Source organism: Aythya fuligula, chromosome 1 (assembly GCF_009819795.1).
Source record: "Aythya fuligula isolate bAytFul2 chromosome 1, bAytFul2.pri, whole genome shotgun sequence".
NCBI lineage: Eukaryota > Metazoa > Chordata > Aves > Anseriformes > Anatidae > Aythya > Aythya fuligula.
The window spans coordinates 107,510,437-107,529,778 of record NC_045559.1 but is presented as its reverse complement, the minus strand read 5'-3'; the positions used below and the strand labels follow the sequence as shown (position 1 = coordinate 107,529,778).

The window sequence follows — 19,342 nt, the reverse complement described above, 5'->3', positions numbered from 1 at the left end:
GTGTTTTCTTTTTGGACTAGGTTATATTATAGAGACTAGGTTATATTATATAGACATAATATAAAAAAGAAAGAAAAAAAAAGAATAAAAGAATGAAAGAATGAACGAAAAACACCCTGCTCCTCCTAAAGGTGTAACTGAAGGTTCTTTCTAATAAGAAAACTTCCGTGGTTTTCTGTTTTGTTACATGGTAAATGAGGAACTTCCATGTTCAGCTCTCAAAAGTGATGTCAATAGCAGACATTAAAGTTACATAATTAAAGGCTGTTTGAAAAGCAAGTTAATCATCTGTAATAACTATGCATTTACAGATAGCATCCTAGAGGTAGGATTGCTTGTTTTCAGTGTTCCATATTCATTTTAAAGGAGATTCATTAATCTTAAAGGAGATTAATTAATCTTTCTAGATTCCAAAGTTCACTTTAAAAATATCAAAAGCCAGTAATTATTAATTGCTAGGACATTCAAAAGTTTCAGTTTATATACAGTTCTTTAACACTCCCACTTGCATAGAGAGACTAATAGTCTCTCAGCTGGTGTCTGATTTGTCATTCTCTTGTCAAATCTGGCAAGTTTAGAATACAGTATTCTTGCACGGTCTAATTTATTTTTCAGTGAATGATGTCTTCTTTTGTATTTTTCTATTTAAAAGTATTATATTTTAATTAAAATTATATTTTAATAAAAGCACCTGAAATATCTTTCCGGATATACTATACTCAGAAATATTTGCACTGCAGAAGTAAGTCTACAGCTGGCAAAATCAATGAAATGAATTCAAAAGTATGCATTTTCTAATAGTTTCCTTGCATTTTTTTTGAAAGATTACACCACTTTTATCTGACCAGACCCAGGAAGAAAATATTTTACCAGAGTATAAAGTAGGAGATTTATACACCCACTTCAAGAGTCTGAAAGAGATTGGATATATAACACCAAATATTTAAACAAATTAAACAGAATTTAGTGAAGACTATACTTTGTAGAAATTAGCACATTTTGATAAACTAAATGCAGAATTTTAGTATTTAAAAAAAAAAAAAAAAAGCTCCTTATTTTGTAATAATTTTTGTCACATTTCCTTATGTTTCCTAAAATGCCACGTTTTGATGTTAGCTCTGGGATTATCCAAGTGCTTAACCTGGCATGTAAAATGATTTTCCTAAATTATTTGCTAAATAAATTTAGCATCAAAGTATGGATATCATGTATATATGCAAGGTGAGGAATTTAATCTGTTTCTGTCGTTTAAGTAAGTTAAATGATTTTGGATCTATCCTGAATAACTTTGGAAACATGACTTTGATCAAGTGTTTTGACTAAGGAACAGTATTACAGAATAGAATGTCATTTTTCTTGTTTATTGTTGAAAGATAAATGTACAATTTAAGCAGTAACTGGAAACATAATAGGTTACAGGAGATAGCTTTTACTTGGAGCTGAAATCCATATCTCCCTAAGCTTCCAATTGAAAAAGCAATTTGACTAAATTAAAGGTCTTCTTACAACAAAAAAGCACGGTAATTTTTTGGTGTTTTAATCAGAATGAATGGATGCTATTTAAAGTTCTTAATTATCTGTTGACTGCTTCCTTTCTATCTTCCTCATTGGTCGTATGTAATTGACTTTTCTATAGCTCTTGCCAGCCTCATTACTAGCACCTGGACCAGTGTATTTGCTTCCATGTTTTAACAGCATATTAGATAACAAGCTACATATCAATGGCTTTTCTTCTTTGTGTTTCATAACAGCTCATGTCTTACTGAGTTAGTTCCTTCATGCTTAAGTTTTATAAAGATCTTTTAAAATTAGGAGTAGGATAGGATTTAAGATATTGTAGAAAATATTGTAGCCTGGTCTAGGAATACTGGTAAGTTTTCTTTTTTCTTTTTTTGCTAACTTTTGCTTTCCTAACATGTTTCCCGCTTCATGTTATGGGCAGGGCTTACTTTCTGTAATCAAATAACAAGAAGTCTCCCTTTTTGTGTTGTATTTCAGATAAGTAAGTATCATGCAATTTTTGTGAATAGCAGTCTCAATTTGACTCAATTTGAGTCTCAATTTGACTCTCAATTTGTGCTGTACAAAGTTGAGTTTTACAAAGCTTTACTAATGGAGTCCAAAGCTGATGGCGTACCTTGTCTTCAAAGTTATCTTAGGAGTGAATAGGAAGAGAGGGAGAAAGAAGCCGGCTGGGAAGAGGAGTGTCCCCAGACACACATCCTGTCCAGTGCAGAAGGAGGTGCTCCCCTAGCCACAGTTCTCATAGTAACTGTGTAGTTCTAATAAGGACCCACTTGGGCTCTCCTTTGGTCATTCTTTGTTTTGGCACTGATAATGTTGGTTGGGGCACACATGATCAGGTGATGGTGTCGCACAATGGAAATTAAGCTTTATACATGTAAATTGCTAGGGAACTGTGTACTGGATTTGTAAACAGTTATTATCTGCTGTGTGATCTTCCAAGTATGAGGGAAGTAAACTAAAAGCTAGTGGGAATGGCTGAAGAGATTATAGCATGGAGTTACATAATGCAAAGAGTGAGGAATTAAAGAACAGAACATTTGGGATACAGGGAAGAAACTGCCCCAGCAGCTCAGGAGAAGTGTGTAACAGGCACAGACCTGATTGGGAAAGGGAGGCTACAAAGCAACAAATGGAAGGTGTCACACAGCTTAGGGCACTAGAAACAGCATGCAAACAGTGCGTGATCATCGTATGGGAATAATCACTTACATGACTCACACGTTGCAAGCAAGAGTACCTGCTTATTGCTCAAATGTCTTTTGACAGTGGATATTCTGTAGCTGCACATGTTGCATTTGTGAATTTGTGCTTGGTGTTTTATGTTGTCTGCATATGGTATTATGTTGCAAAGATTGGTTCCAAGACTTCAATTATGAATTTGGTACCATATCCTGAATTGAATTTTGTAATGCTTAAAAGGCGAGTTTTGAAATAGGCTTCTTAGTGATTGTAAAAGGGAATTCTTTTCTATATGTTCGGGTCACAGAATGCCAAAAGTAAGATGGGGAAAAGAGGACGTTGCGGTTACTTTTAATGCCAAGTTTTGGTAAAAAGTTAGAATTAGAATGAAATACAACAAAAACTCCATCTTTTTATGGTTATATGCTTTTAAGTAGAGGCAAGAAAATTACATAAAATCTTATTTTGAAAAACAGTAACAGCATAAAATTTCTTTTAATCTCATTTTGCATCCATAATGAAATCTGGAGGAAATAAAACCAGTGAGATTAGCTTTTGCAGGCCTAAAAGCTGCTACCCATGTTGACCTGTGAGAGTGTTACTGTTAATGCTCTGAATTTTGGTACTGACAGTTGTTAGATTTCTGATCATGTGCTTCAGTTGTGTTTGTTTGTTGATGGATGACTGTGTTCATTTTGTTGCCTGATGATATGTTCTAGAAAAAGACTTGTAGAACATGCATAATTTAAATGGAGAGAATATCTCAGCCACTCCCACCCTGAGATACCTGCCATAAACCATTTTTTTTTAAATCTCAAAGTTCCACTTTACATGCCAGACCCTTGAACTTTCTGTGCGTTTTAACACTAGATACATTAGCAGCCATTTTGTGTTTTCTTTGGCATTCATCTTGTATTGCCTTTTCTAAAACACCACCCAGACCTATAAAATACCATTCTAATGTGATGAATTCTTGTGAAGTTTTAAACAGTCAGATTGTTTTCCATGAGTATTTCTTTTTTTCTTTTTTTTTTTTTTTTTTTTTCCTCTATTGGCTTTAAAATAGTGTTGGCACCTCCTGCCTTTTTTTTTTTTTTTTTTTATTATTATTATTATTATCACATTGACCAAGCTTGGTTGAGCTGAATTTCAGTGCGACGGTTTCAGGGAATTTGGAGAGGAAAGGTTGGAAGGAGTTAATCACTTTTTACAAGTTCCTAGAGAATGTAATCTTAGGTTATAATATAAAATGGCCATTAAATATAGAGATGTTATTTTCTAGACTAGTAAATAGTTATGTGGCCAAACAGCGGATTGGCTTTACTTTCACTGTTATTAGATGTGACCTTGATTTTGAGAAGCAGTCAAGTAGACTGGAGTGTTAAGATGTTTGTTTACTCCTTTTTTGTCAAGGTATTTAGGTGTGTAGGTTACTCATAGTTGTCTTACAAATCTGGCTCCTAAGCACTTCTGAGAAAAATTAAATCGATGCTTATATTTAAAGACAGTATTTAAGACATTGTAGATATTTAAGAAATAAGCATAATTTTAGTTTATCCACTTTAGTCTGTGGCATTGTGGCAGGTTTGCTTCAACTGAGGAGTGATCCTGGGAAACGTGCAGTGTGAATTAAAGGTTGTGATGTAAATTTAAGGCTTAAGAGTAGTGGAAGTGGGCAGTGAGAATCCCCCAAATGAATTGACACTCATTTGTCAGTGTCACAGCATCAATGACCTTCTGTAAAGGAGTATTTGGGCTTTATAGAAAACAAACCAAAATGCAAATGAAGGAACAGTTGAATCTCTGAGGTTGCAGATCTGATTGCAGTTTCTCAAAATGTGGATTTGTTGATACATATTAATGATACAACTACTAATACTAAATGATGATTGAAGGCATTTACATTAACTCACCCCTCAAATTAGACTGCAGTTCATGATTTCAGAGTTCCTTTCATTTGGTGTAAAACACTGTGCATTTGTAGAGCTTCCTATAAATTTTAAGCAATATTAATAATAGAACAGCCTAATAAAGTTGAAGTGTTCTTTTATAGTTCTGTTTTTTTTTGATCTTTAATCTACCAATTAAAGGATAAACAGGGAGATTTGTAGGAAGATTTAACTGACAGACTTTTGTTTTCTCATTCTTTATGCATTTTTACTCTAATGGTAAAATAAATCTCAACACATTACTGAGCTCTACTTAGTAAAAAGTACTTGAAAATGCATGTGAAATAACTGCTAGAGTTGATGACATTCCAGTTGTTCTTTGTCTTTAAGATGCCAAAAGTAGACTGTATTTTAGAAGACTTGCTCTGTTCATCATTAGAAGACAACTTGCTTTCCAGATACTTTCTTTATTCTTCTTCTCTCCCATCTTGTGCTTGTCACTCTTCATAAAACACTTTGATGTCTTTGAGCTCAGTGCTTGGATTCTGTCTCTTTCAATTATCTCAGTCCACCCAGTAGGCTTCACTTTCAACTAATCTTAAGGTGTCACTTCCCTGGCATAGCGTGCAGGTATCCTGTTACATTCCAGCTCTTTCATTATTCTTCACCTGACCAAAACCATAGAACAACTGCTTTGTCACTTAATTTTATGTCTGTAGAGGAGCATCCTCATACAGAAACCTGTACAGTTTTCTTTCCAAACCTCATTCTGTTCGCTACATGTAGTTCTACCATTTGTTTTCAAAATATATATATCTGTTTGCAATGCAGCCTTTTCACACCTGCAGAAAACCATGTTAGCTTGAATATTTATTTTCCAATTTTAGTGTGTTTTTCTCCTTCCGTGATTTATATTTTCTTCAGAATTCCTTAATACATTCACACAGCTATACGTTCATGCACCAAAATCATGAACTCCCCTTCTAATTTTCTCATATTGATATTCTTTGGAATATCAACAGGTGTATTTTTTTTTCTAACTCCTCCAAAGTGGAGGAGTTAGAAAATTCAGAATTCAAACAGCCACTGAAATGCAACAATGCTGCTCCTGACATTACTAATAAGTATTTACATGTACATACTGAGATTAATTCTTTTCATACTGTATTAATTCTTTTTAAATCATTGGTGTTACACAAAAATACAATAAAAATACAAATTGAAAAATTAGTTTGGTGTGAAAGTATAAATGGATTCACTCAGTGGAATGTAAATATAAGTGGTTCACTTAGTGGCACATCAGATAATTGCAAGAGAAGTTATCTGTGAGGTCTAACACTAACTTTATTTAGAAAACAGGGTTTTTTTTTTTTGTTTTTTTTTTATAGAAAATATCAGTTTCATTATATGATGGGTAAACTATTTTTACTGTAGGGTATTTATTTTTTTTACATGACTTGTTAACTACCATTCTGATTTTTTTTATTATTTTTTTTTTGGTGGGTCCACTGCTGTATCCACTTGCACCTTGCTACTTATGTTCCTGAAAAGATGTTTTAGTGTAACCATTCTCAGGACTACCAAGTGTCAATGAAGGTGTAGAAGGAGCAGGAAGGCTTTAACATAAGGCAAAGTCAATATGGAGGAGTCAACACACAGTGCTGGTAGAAAATAAGTTATTGCAGCAGTGCACCTAAGGGTTCTCAGTATGTCAGTCTATTTTCTGGAGACTGGGGGCAAAACGAACAGGCATGTAGCATGACTGAGCCCTGAACTGTCAAATTTAGATGCTGTTTTCTTTGACACTTGTATCAGTCAAGAGCAAGATGCTTCAGCAAAGATCCTAAATATAAGCTACTGAGATGGATAGTTGTCTGTAGCAAAAAGCTATACTCTCTACTTGAAAGGTGTTTTTCTTCAGACAGCTATTGACTGTGTTGCTGTATGGGCTGGATGGCCAAGATTTGGCTCTCAGCCATAGTTTTTGGCACTAAATTTTGTAAAAACAGAACTGCATGGATTCTTACCGTTACTGAACTCCTTTGAGCATGATGGCTGGAGTGCTTCCCAGTATATATTATTATTTTTTTTATTAATTATTTTCTAATTCTCATTTGCATAAGGAATAATTAAAATATATTATGCTCTAAAAATACTAAAAGAAGAGATTGCGAAGGTAAGCAGGTCCAAATCTATGAAATGCCAGAGGTCAGGTTCCTTCCTAAGTCCTCATTTGTTTCCTTTTGTGGAAACAGAGTTCTGAATTATCAGAACTCTTTTTCCTCTATGGTTCTATCTCACTGATTTAAATGTATCCTTTCACCAGCATAAACATAGGACTGCATACTCTTTTAATGCTGTTTATATATTGCATACAGCCTGGTTTGCAATATGTTACTGTAGTACAACATACTGCTACAGTTTATGTACTCGGTATATAAACTAGTTGTATAATATAAGCACAGCTTGCATTCATGAGCTATTCAGGCTTGGTTTCAATGGGAAATTTCTTTTAAAGAACGTTGAGCAAAATGTAATTGCAACATCTGTATAAAATAAACTTTTACAAAATTTATTCTTAGCAGAAATTGTAAATAATTATCCTGCTGTTCCCCACACTGAAAAGTGTATTTGTGCAAAATACAAATACAGCCCAAAATTGGTTGAAAAATAATTGTCAACAACATCCATAAATTCAGATTATGGAATGATTAGGAACAGACAAAATTAAAAAAAGCCTGAGTACTCAGAACTCCAAAAATAGATGACTGGGATGTTCATAGTCTTCGGAAATAAAACTATTTTTTAAATTATTTTTGTAGACATATGTTTTAGACAAATAATGCAAGAATTTTTGAGAATTTAAACTATTTGCATCTTTACAGAAAGATAAGGAAGATCAGTGGCTAGAGAAAAAAGTACAGGGTAGTAAAGACCACATCATCTTAGAGCATCTTCAGTGGACCATGGGTTATGAAGTACAAATTACAGCTGCCAACAGACTGGGTTTTTCTGAACCAACATTGTACGAATTCAGCATGCCACCAAAGCCCAACATTATTACAGGTAAGTTGATCTTAGAGTGTTTTCTCTCTGAATTGCTTGCTTGCTACTGATAGTACTTTAATGTGGGTAGTTGAACAGTCTCTTAAGGTAACTGAAGTCTTCCTTAACTGACAAAGCTTGAGACAACATGCTGTGTTATCAGCAAAGATTTGACTAAAAACTCTTTAATGGGACCCTCCTTTCCTACTTTGATCTTACTAATGTAAGAGCAAATTTACAAATTACTAATTTGTAAGCACAGAACAAATGCTGAATCTTCCACAGAGACAATGACAGTTGTCACTGAAATACAATATTTAAGATGCATTTTTAATACATTGCCTTTACTGCGTATTTGTCTGTTGTAAAGGCAATTTGTTAGAATTCTAGATTTCAGTACAAGTCAAATATCGCTACATGTGCTTCAAGGTACACATAAAATAAGGGTATTTATTTTAATGTCTGACTAGGTTAAGACTTCAAATAGGCTTATTTAGATACTGTCTTTTTGATTCACTATAACACAGTGATGACACAACCATCTCACAGGCCTATTCGCAAGCTTGAAATATGTAGAAATGTTGTTTATGTTTTTAAGTGTGTAAATAAGAAGGTTTGGGATTTTTTAAAAGGAAAACTTCATAGGAGTTAGAGTGGAGCGTGTTTCAGTAACTAATTTATCAAGTTTAGTGCTTCCTAAAGCAAAGTTATATTTTGGTGCAACAATGTAAAATTATTTAATTCAGAATAAACATAAATCGTGATGGTAATTTCTGATATCTTATGAATAATTTATTTTTTTAAAAAGCAAATTATATGGTGAAGAGATCTTATCTGACTGATGAATTGATTGCCATAGAGAGAGTTGGTTTGCATCTTGATTGAGATTTGGAGCCTCTATAAGCCCTGCGTACTTGCTTTTTAAACAGATAGTGATTTGAGATTGGCCATCATTCAGAATTAAAGTTTCGCTCCATGGTCAACAGGAAAAAGGAACGGAAATTTAGGGACAATGATTATCTCAATAAATGATAATATTTATCAAGTAGAAAAATAAATTAAAACTTACTTAGGTAAAGACTTACAGAAAGTATAAACCATTTTTTTAGTTTTTTGAATGTCCAAAGCCTGCTTGTTTGCAACACAGCTTAACTTTAACCTTTTTAAAACTACTCAAATTATTCCATATTATTACCACAGCTGATATACAGAGAAACATGATATGCCTGCATAAATAAAAACATAAATGGTCCCTAGACGTTGAAGTAAAAAGTAGCTTAGTTAATATAGTCGCAGAAGAGAGAATGTTTTTCTCTGAACATAGCTTTATGGGAATTATGGGGCTTTTTCCTTTTGGTACTCTCCCATAACTTCTAACTAGTTGTAAGGAGAAGTCTGTTACACTACTTAACATCAAGTCTTCTCTATACGAATCATTATTGTAATTATGATTGTGGAACTAATTAGTTTCCTTGACAACTGTTTTTGCAAAGCCTATAAAGGGTGTGAAATTCCCATCATAAGAACATTCTGTAGGCAATTTTTAAAAGTATGTCAAAAGAGACTTAAAATCAGTGGAACATTAATGTTCACATTCATGAGTCAGTATGGTTATCTTGTTATGAAATAGCATATTATTAATATTATTAATATGACATTATTACAAAAGTATAAATATAATTTTAAAAACATGATAATGTGTATAAAATGCTCAACTTTAAGCAGGTCAGTTCTTACTGATCAGTCAGCTCAGCTGATGCCCTATTTATATGCTTTGAGGCTTGGGTATTTGCAGCTAAGTCAAAGAAGGAAGAATGCAATTAGGTACAATTCTGAATGAAATGCATCACCTATTCTGTGCCCTCTTAGCTGCTTGTGATCACTGAGATTCCTTTCCTAATTATTCATGTAACGATTAGAAGAGTTTCTAAGACTCGTAAAGGTTTTCGTTTGTTTATGCCCAGATCTATGTCACTTTAGCTGAACTGAGTGTTTCCGCCTTGTTCTTAATGTCATTCAAAACTAAGATATCTGTAGGTCCTATGTACCTAATCTCATGGGTATTACCTACCTCCAAAGAATTTGGGGATCTTCCGAGTATCATGATGGTTAGCTATACTTAACATAATACTACATTGCAAATGTGTGCAAGCATAATCAGAGAGCTGGAGAGAGACAAAGGCAAGGATGCATTTGTTGTCCTTCAAGGGGTTCTTTACCAGGGAAATGGGAGTAATCACAAGAAGTGAGACTTTGGTTCTGATTCCTGCAGAAGGAGTCTTTATTCTTCCAAGAGCTAATGGATATGTCAGAAGAGTAATCCCTGAGGGCAGAGACTGGAAGCTAAAACTCTGCTTCTGTGAACACACAGCTCCTGTGGGCACAGAACCCACATCTTCTATTTATTAGGAAGTGCAAGTGAGTACCAGCTCCTGGCTAGCAGTCAAATTTTATAATAAAACAACATGATAATCTTCCATTACCATTCTTAGGTCTAGCAAGATGCCTCAGCCTGCTGATCAGCATCAGTTAGGTGTATAAATGAGATAGACATTCCTTTTAATTTTCACATGGTTGGCCTCAGCAGCCTCCAACTAGATGTACTTGGTTTTGTAATTTCTGTCCTAAGCCTTTAACAACAGTCTTCATTCACTGAATCATTCACATCTGTAATTAGTTCCTCAGAATTTGTAATCATTTTAATAAGAGTTTCCCAGTTTTCTGAAGGGTTTACCAATGGAATATTGCACTATGTTTGAGAAATACTCAGCAGATCGAGTTGTTAAAACATTTTTCCTTGACTGTATTTACAAATCCTTTTATTTTATGTATTACTGTATATTTTATCTATGTATATATAATTTTACTTCCTACTTTTTTTGAGTTACTGTTTGCAGTCAGCAATTCTGTCTTTCCATTTGACTATTCACTTAGGTGTATAACCATGTATTTAAGAATCATGCTTTGAAGAAAGAGCAGCATAGTCTTAAATGTAACATTTTACATATTCCAGTATCTCACTGGATATGTTAGTTACCAGTACTTGTTGGGTAGGCACAAATCTAATATCAGTATGCTTGCCTGTGAGTAAGTCTTATCATTTTTTAAGTACTGATTTGTGATATTTTAGAAAATTTCATTTTAGCTTTTCTGTAGTATTGATGTTTCTTCTAATTTTGTGGGTAATAAAGGTATTCTCAAAGGAGCTATGTGCCTTAGCTCTTAGCTGTTTATCAGTCTTAGGACAGCATAGACTAACCTCTGCAGCTTAACAAACTCTCTGACTAAGTGTCACAGGGAACAAATGAACTCTATCAGCTCACAGGGGTGACACTACAGCCTGTTTGTATGGGTCTACACGTACTTAATCTCTCAGCAGTGCAGAGATATATATCCTCTCTTCTGGTACTGCGCAGCTGATACAAAATGTCCAAATCATAGCTACCATTCTGAAATATTACTATTGCAACCTAAAACCACATCTATAGTCCTATCTTAAACAAAGATGCAACGAAAGATGTTAAAAGAGGATATTTTGTGCAAGTGTTAGACAAATCTCTGCTGTTAATTTCTGAAAACTTATGCAGGTGTAGTCTTTCAAAAGTCTTTTATCCAGTCATTGCTGTTTCTCTGGAAGTCCAGTATACAGTATATATTGAAAATGGCTGCAAGTTGTTTTTTGTCATATTTTTTATTCTTCATTATAAAGCATTTGGGGACAGCAAGAAGTCCTTACAATTTTATTTTATTTGTGTGTGTGTGTGTTTATATTGTTGTTTTTGCTGTTTGTTTATTTGTGTTTTTTTAGTGGTGGTTTCTTTTTTTTTTTTTTTTTTTGTGAATTGTTTGTGTGTGTGTGTGTATTTTCATTTTGGTTTGGGGATTTTTGTGTTATTTTATTTTATTTTTAATATTGCATGACTTATTGAAATATTTCTTATTAAGTAATCTAGAAAAGTTTGAATCCCTTTTTAACCCCATGACCTTTTCTGTTACAGTACTGAGCATATTGTTTGCTTTTTTTCAGTGCATTTCTGTCACTGATGCTTAAAACCATACAGTCATAGGTGAGGAGCAACAGTCTAACACATAGTATTTTCTACTCACTATGACTTGTAGCAAAGATGACACTCCATGCCAAACATGGTTTTATCAGTAGTTTTTATAAAAACACAGCTTTAGGATTTTTAAATGGTGTCATATTGAATGAAAAATGAAAATAGTTTATACCGGTACTATACATGCTTTTATATACACACATATATATATATGTGTGTGTGTGTGTGTATATGTATGTTTTATAAGGTATTACATACGTAAAATTGGGCTCCTGTACTCTACAGCCAGTTTTTTATTAGAATATAAACTAGGGTAATGAACATTTTACTCGAGAGACTGAGAATTACTAGGTACAGGAAAAAGCCAGTCTTCTCCTTATGTTCAGATGTTGCCTCCTGTGTTTCAGTTAGTGCTCATTTCACATTGTCCTCACTGAGGAGAGCCTTGATCCATCTTCTTTACACCCTCCTTCAGGTGTCTGTACACACTGAGACCCTGAGCCTTCTGTTCTCCAGGCTGAACAGTCCCAACTCCCTCAGCTTTTCCTCACAGGAGAGATGCTCCAGTCCCTTAATCCTCTTAAAGGCTATTTTGATGGACTCTCTACAGTAACTCCATACCTCTCTTGTGGAGAGCTGAGAACTGGACCCGGCATTCCAGGTATAGCCTTAGCACCAGTGCTGAGCAGAAGGAAAGGATCACCTCTTTCAAACCTGCTGTCAACACTCCTAACGCAACCCAGGACACCATTAGCCTGCTTTGTTGAAAGAGCACATTGCTGATGCATGCTCACCTTGATGTCCTTGATGTCACCCCAAGTCCTTTTCTGCAAAGCTGCTTTCCATTTGGGAGGCCCCAGCATATGGGTGCATGGGGTTTTCTTCCCCAGTTGCAGGATTATGCATTTCCCTTTGTTGTTTTAAGGTTCCTGTCAGCCCATTCTCCACCCTGTTGAGAGACCTCTGGATGGCAGCACAACCTACTAATGCATCAGCCCCTCCTCCCTGTTCTGCCTCATTTGCAACTTGCTGAGGGAATGCTCTGCCCCATCATCCGGATGGTTAATGATGAATAGGATTGGCCCAATATTGGCCCCTAGTGTCCACCACTACTTACTGGCCTCCAACTAGACTTTTTGCCACCCACTCAGGCCTCTTGGCCTGGCTGGTTTTGATCCGCCTCACTTTCTCCTGATCCAATCTTTATTAGCTTTTCTGTGAGGATCTTATTGGAAACAGTCAAAAATCTTTACTGAAGTGTAGGTAGGCAGTATATACTGCTCACCCATCATCTACCAAGCCAGTCATTTCATCATAGGAAGTTAATAAGTTAGTGAAGGATGATTTTCCTCTTGGTGAATCCATGCTGAGTACTCCTGATGACTTTCCTGTCCTTCATTTGCCTGAATGGTTCCAAGGATTAGTTGCCCTGTCATCTTACCAGTGATCAAAGTGACATGAAACAGCCTGTAGAACCCCAGGGCCCTCCCTTTTGTTCTTTTTGGAGATAGGAGTGACATTTGCTTTCCTCCAGTCCTCAGACACCTCTCCCAGTCTCCATGATCATTTAAAGATTATCAAGAATGTCTTCACGGTGACATTTGTGAGCACCCTCAGCACTAGTGGGTGTATCCCATGAAGGTCCATGGCTTTGTGTGTTTCCAGTTTGTTCAAGTATTCTTTAGCTTGATCCTTTCTCCTTAGATTCTTAATATGGGTCCTGATTTCTGAAGGTGATGATGTCCCTGCTATGTTTACCTTCTAGTTTTCTGTTCATAGCCATGCTTATCATATCACCAAGACAGATTTTTTTCTTCCTCGCTTTCACTTCAGTAGCAACAACAGCATTCTTCAGGCCAGGTTGGATTTTCAGTTATTTGTGGCATTTTTTGCCTCAGTACACAGTCAGTAACCCATGTGCTTTTGCGAATATAAATTGACTGTCTGGGTTTTTAACTCTAATCAGCAATTCTGTAGTTAATGAACAAGGAAAAGGCTGCAGATATACCCTTTTGAGTAATTTACAAAGTTAGTAGTGATCATACTTGAAGGGAAGCCCTGATGATGTGTTATTTAAGAACATAACTACATTCTGAGGCAGTAAGCTAAGGAGTAGTATCTGGTACTTTTTCTTAATTCTAGGAAAAGATAAATTGCATCAGTACAAATTAAAATAGGAGGACTGGGGACATTTATAGTTATTTTTCTTCTGTAGTCTCTTTCCATTTAACTAAGCTAGAAAGGCTGCCTACTTGAGCCAGGACTAGAAGCCATTACTTGAGGCTTTTAAGATACCTGTTTAAATCTCCAGGAAAAGGCTGTAGAATTACAATATGTATTGATTCTTTAAGAAAAACATCGTGGCTTGATTTTCAGCTAATGACTTGTGACCACGGTGCCTGCGTATGTATATGTGTGTGCAGTATCTGCACAAACATCCATCAGTTTTTGTGTGTGTCTTCTGATAGCTTTTGAATGCAGTTGACAACTTTAGTAAACTTCACCAGAGAATAGAGGCTTCAAAAATAACATACTCCTGTAAGATTTTTTTTAATTTGGAAGCTGACGATAGAAGCCAAATTGTTTGAACCTCAGTAGGATAAATGCTGTATTAGAAATGTACATACTTTTAACAATCAGTCAGAGTTATTTGGGAAAGAACAATAGTAACTTTCTGACTGTTGATCCTCACAGTACCTGGGATAGCAGGAATTAACTTAAACCAAAAAGAAATACTAAAACACATGATTTTAAAGATCTTTGCAAAGAAAAAAAATCTATTCCGAGGATCAGTAATTTTAAGACCACAGTGGATATCTCTTTATACAGTTTTCATTGTATAAAGGCAGTTAAGGTTTATATATCTACATTTAACTTGGTTCCGTTCTTCTGTGACAAGCTTTTCCTCCAATACAGGTGATCACTTGTACGTTTGTTGAAGGATTGTAGACCTAGTAGTTCCTCTAGATCAGCTGCCAAGTGTTCACTTATTTTTACAACTCTACACTTCAATCTCTTAGTAGTGATTTCCAGATCTAAATCTCTAAATCAAGAAACTGTAATTGTTTGATTGATGCTATAGCCTAGATGAGTTTTTCTCTTAAAATAGTAATACTTTTTTTGTGAACAATATCACTTTTTTCATAATATAATTGATGTTACTAATATTGGTTAATTGACTGATTGATTTATAGAATAATTCTGTAAACAGGCTGGGATAACCTTAACTTGAGAATGAATTCTTTGAGAAATAGGTCTTCAATAATCTTTGGATTTTCCATCTTGTTAAAATACACTAAAATTCTTTATTTGTGCGTGTTTAAATTTATATGTATTTTTAATAAATGTAGAAATCCAAAACCTTGTTCTTTCAAATACAATACATCAAGTACGTAGTTTTTGTATCTGGTTTTGTGTAATAGCCAAAACTGAAAGATCCTGTACTTTGCCTGTCAAGACTCTACAGCTTTGACTAGTTAGCTTTTTAGTCAAATCTAAAAGGAAGAACAAAATACAGTAGTGTCGCTGTTCCGCTCGAGTGGGCAGCCGAGCTCCACCACAGCCGCTATCTCACTCCCCCTCCTCAAAGAGGAATGGGGAGAAAATATGTGAAAAGGGCTCAAGGATTGAGATAAGGACGAGAAAATCACGCAATAATTATTGTAACGGGCAAAACAGACTCGGCATAAGGAGATAGTAAGATTTATTGCCTATTACTAACAAGCGAGAGAAGTGAGAAAACAAAGGAAAAAGCAAACCAAAAGCACCTTCCCCCCCCATCCACCCTCTTCCACCTCCTCCCCCCGAGCGGCGCAGGGGAACGGGGGAATGGGGGTTATGGTCAGTCTATAGCACTTCTTCTCTGCCGCTCCTTCTCGGTCACTTCTCGTCCCCTGTGCTGTGGGGTCCCACCCACGGGATGCAGTCCTTGATGAACTGATCCGGCGTGGGCTTCCCACAGGCAGCAGCTCTTCCAGGAACTGCTCCAGATATGGGTCCGTACCACGGGGTCCATCCCTCAGGAGAAAACTGCTCCAACCTGGCTCCCACCACGGGCAAGCAGCTCCTGCCAGGTCACCTGCTCCTGCGTGGGCTCCTCTCCACGGGCTACAGGTCAGGCCCGGAATCTGCTCCAGCAGGGGTCTTCCACAGGCAGCAAGCCTCCGTCGGTGCAGGGCCACCGGCTCCACCAATGGTCTCCTCCACGGGCTGCAGCGTGGGAACCCTGCTCCACCGTGGTACTCCATGGGCTGCAGGGGGACATCCTGCTTCACCATGGTCCTCACCACAGGCCGCAGTGGACTTCTGCTCCGGCGCCTGGAGCACCTCTCCCCCTCCCTCTACACATGACCTTGGCATGTGCAGGGCTGTTCTCTCACTCCCTTGACTCTCCCGGCTGCTGTGTGGCGCAGCGTTTTTTCCCTGTCTTAAATATGCTCTCACAGAGGCGCAAAACAACATCACTTATTGGCTCGGATCTGGAAAACAATGGGGCCCTTCCCAAACATGGGGCAGCTTCTAGATCTTTCTCACAGAAACCACCCCTATGGCTCCCTGCTACCAAAACCTTGCCACGTAAACCCACTACAAGTAGTCAAAAAGAAAGCTTTGAGGATGTTAGTCTCCACAGCTCTGATCATACTCCCAAGGTAAGGAAAAGCTGCAACATTACCTTTGTGAGGTTATCCGTGTGATTTTCTCCTAGGCTGAAGGGTACTGTCATTCCACAATCAAAAACAAAGACTTTTGTCAGACTGTTGTTCAGATCATAATTCTGAGTAACACAAAGTTGTCAGCATGTATTGCTGTGTTGAAAGGAGAAAGTTTATTTACTACCTAAAGTTATATAGAGAGCAGAGAGTAGAAATTCAGTGTCTTTGAGATCTTATGTTTTGAGAATAGTAGTTGTTGGTAAGAATCACAATCAATCAGAGAAAATGATATCCAAAAGCACAGAAAGATGGTAGCCCCCACAAAGCACATTTGCTTTTGGTTTGCAAACCAGTACTAAAATTTGCTGAGTAAAAGCCATTTTTCATCAACTCCATCATTGTAAGTGACATGAAATGTTCTTGCTGTAGGCTAAAAACAGTGGTTTGCTCTATTCCCTGCAAAGACTGTAACATCTTTTTAATATGAAAAGGGTTAGAAATCTCTATTAAATTTACAGAGCTTACTTGATATGACTCAGTGCTAGGTAACACTTAACAAGTATGGCACTCTTATTCATCATATGATATTTCTTATAAGTAACTGCTAGCATTATAATAATAAATTATATAATAACAAATAGGATGTTCGTTAAAAGTTTAGATCATTAGATATGTTAATATGATAAGAGTTATGAAAACAGCTGTTGAAAGTTTACTGTATCAAAGATTTTCTTGCTATACATGTTCTTAATAAAAATATCTGGTTTTGAATTTTGAACAGCTTGAACATAATAATTTCTTCGAAAAATATGCATCACTAAAAATACCAAGTAAACGTTTGTGAGAATTGGGTAAAGTCCAAACGCTCTTTGCTTCCTTATATTGTTTGTTGTTTTTTTTTCTACTTCATAATTGGTTACACTCAGATTTGTATTTGTGAAATAGGAACATTTACATTATATGTGCATAATGCATTGGTTAAATATTAAGCATCCAAGTCCTGATAGAAATTTTTCCACCAGAACGTGTTCACAAAATAACAGTTCTGTAGTTAAAGCCAAATTTGAAATATGTTGCAGGAACTCTGTAAGATTCAAATCCCAAAACTTAAAAAATCTTTTGATTTTGAAGAGCGTTTACATTCTGCATGTCATAGCATATATTTTTGGAAAGAGACAATGATTTATCCACAGTCAGCTTTGTGTTTAGATGATGAACTCTATAGAGAGGAGAAATACCCTAACATATTTGTGCTGAGATTTAAACAAAACTGATGTTAACCTAAAATAAATTGTTTTAAAGCTCGACTAATTACATTAAGGAACTAAATAAGACAGTTCATATAAAAATGGGAGACTTAAGAGTTTTCATCTACTTCCATTACAATTTCTTAAAATACACTTTTTTAAAGTAAATTCAGATGTAACCAAAATTATTGTTTCAAACTACCCAAGATTTTCTACATTTCAATTTCTTTTGAAATGTATTTTGAAACAGTAGCCTGACAGTGATATTAATCACTATCCATATTATTACTGTCACTGTAGCTAAAAAATATTATATTCAGTCAAGGAGATTAAGGTGCTTAAAATATATTGCATAAACTTGACTGCATTATCTGACAAAAAGTGAAATTTCAATATAAATGTTAGTAGAAAATATATATGCAGACTTCATATATTGCACTGGATTACATCCAGGACATACTGTGAAGACTTGAATGTCTAAGAAGTTGTGTATTTCGAAAAGCTTTTTGTTCTGTTCACACCCTAGTATTAAAGTCAACATCTAAATAATTACCAGCTGTCTGTGCTAATTGCATTGGTCATTGCATTAGTATTTCGATCGGGCTTATGTCCATATTATTAAGGCCAGCTTTTGACAATGGTCCATTCCAGACTCCTACAATAATTCAGAAATGAGATAAACTTATTGGCAAGAAGAAACAGCTTATCAAGTTTCTGTTTCTTTATACTCATGCATGATCAAAACCTGTTGTGTTTTTTTTTTTTTGTATGTAATTATTTACTTTTTTTGCGGTTTCTTCTTTTAGCCTGCATTCAGCTGCTCATTGTTGCTTCAAATATCCATTATTTCTGATTGTAGTTGTGTGCATTGTAGCTGAGTTCCAAGTACCTCCAGTGTGAAAGACATTAAAGCTTGTATTTAGGTTGGGCTGAGCTGAATATTTTTGGATCGTTTGAAGGGAAACTCAAGAGGGTTGGTCATATGCTTCAGGTTAAGTGCTTAAATAAATTGTTTTAAAGTTAGACCAAAGTGTTTGCCACTTCAACTACTGTGAAGAACCATGTTGCTGCTATTAAGGTACATACTTTTGTGGTTGAATACTTTAGTATCTGGATTTGACCATTCTACAACTCCAAAGTACTTCAATTGTTACAATTTCATACACATTTTAATCATAATTTAATGTTTTTATTAGAATGATGTTTTTCAAGGGATTGTCTTTGGCACAATGTAAATAGTGAAATGATTTTTTCTTTTTTTCTTTTCCACTACCACTTTTTTTTCCTTTTCATACTTTGTTTTTAAAGCTTTATCTACTTTTTCATAGTCTTAATTTTCTATAACACTTCTTGTCCACACAGAAAGATGCTGTCAAGCTACTAGACGTGAAAAACGGAGGCCAGTCCCTGCAGCTGAATGCTGCTGGTTTCTCTCTCATTGTAGTCATAAGTTTCCTGGTGTATGTTTTGATGCTGTTTTGTGAGGCAAAACAGTATGTTATCTTCCTTTTCTTCTAAATTTTGGAGGAAATAAACACAGACCTGTAAAAAAAAGAAATAAAACTTACTTTTCTATAGCTCTTCTAAACTTTTCATTCCAAGTTGAGACCCTAAACAGTGTAATTACTTCAGCCTGTGCATGAAAAATCTTCAACTTTTTTTTTTTTTTTTTTTTTTTTTTTTTTGAAACTTCTAAGTTATGTGACAATTCAATAGATTATGCTTGGCTTTTCTGTCTGACAACT

General features: G+C 35.6%; 1 protein-coding gene across 3 annotated transcripts in view; it reads left to right on the top strand.

The window, feature by feature from the left end:
- NCAM2 (neural cell adhesion molecule 2) overlaps nucleotides 1–19,342 on the top strand; it is a 288,960-nt gene that overhangs the window by 242,842 nt on the left and 26,776 nt on the right. For 2 of the 3 annotated variants that reach the window (XM_032203980.1, XM_032203996.1), the window contains exon 15: nucleotides 7,481–7,661. In XM_032203980.1, the coding sequence (XP_032059871.1) occupies nucleotides 7,481–7,661 (181 nt within the window). Of the gene's footprint in view, nucleotides 1–7,480; nucleotides 7,662–18,959; nucleotides 19,226–19,342 lie in introns of those variants that run through there. The other variant, XM_032203989.1, reaches the window with a different exon arrangement.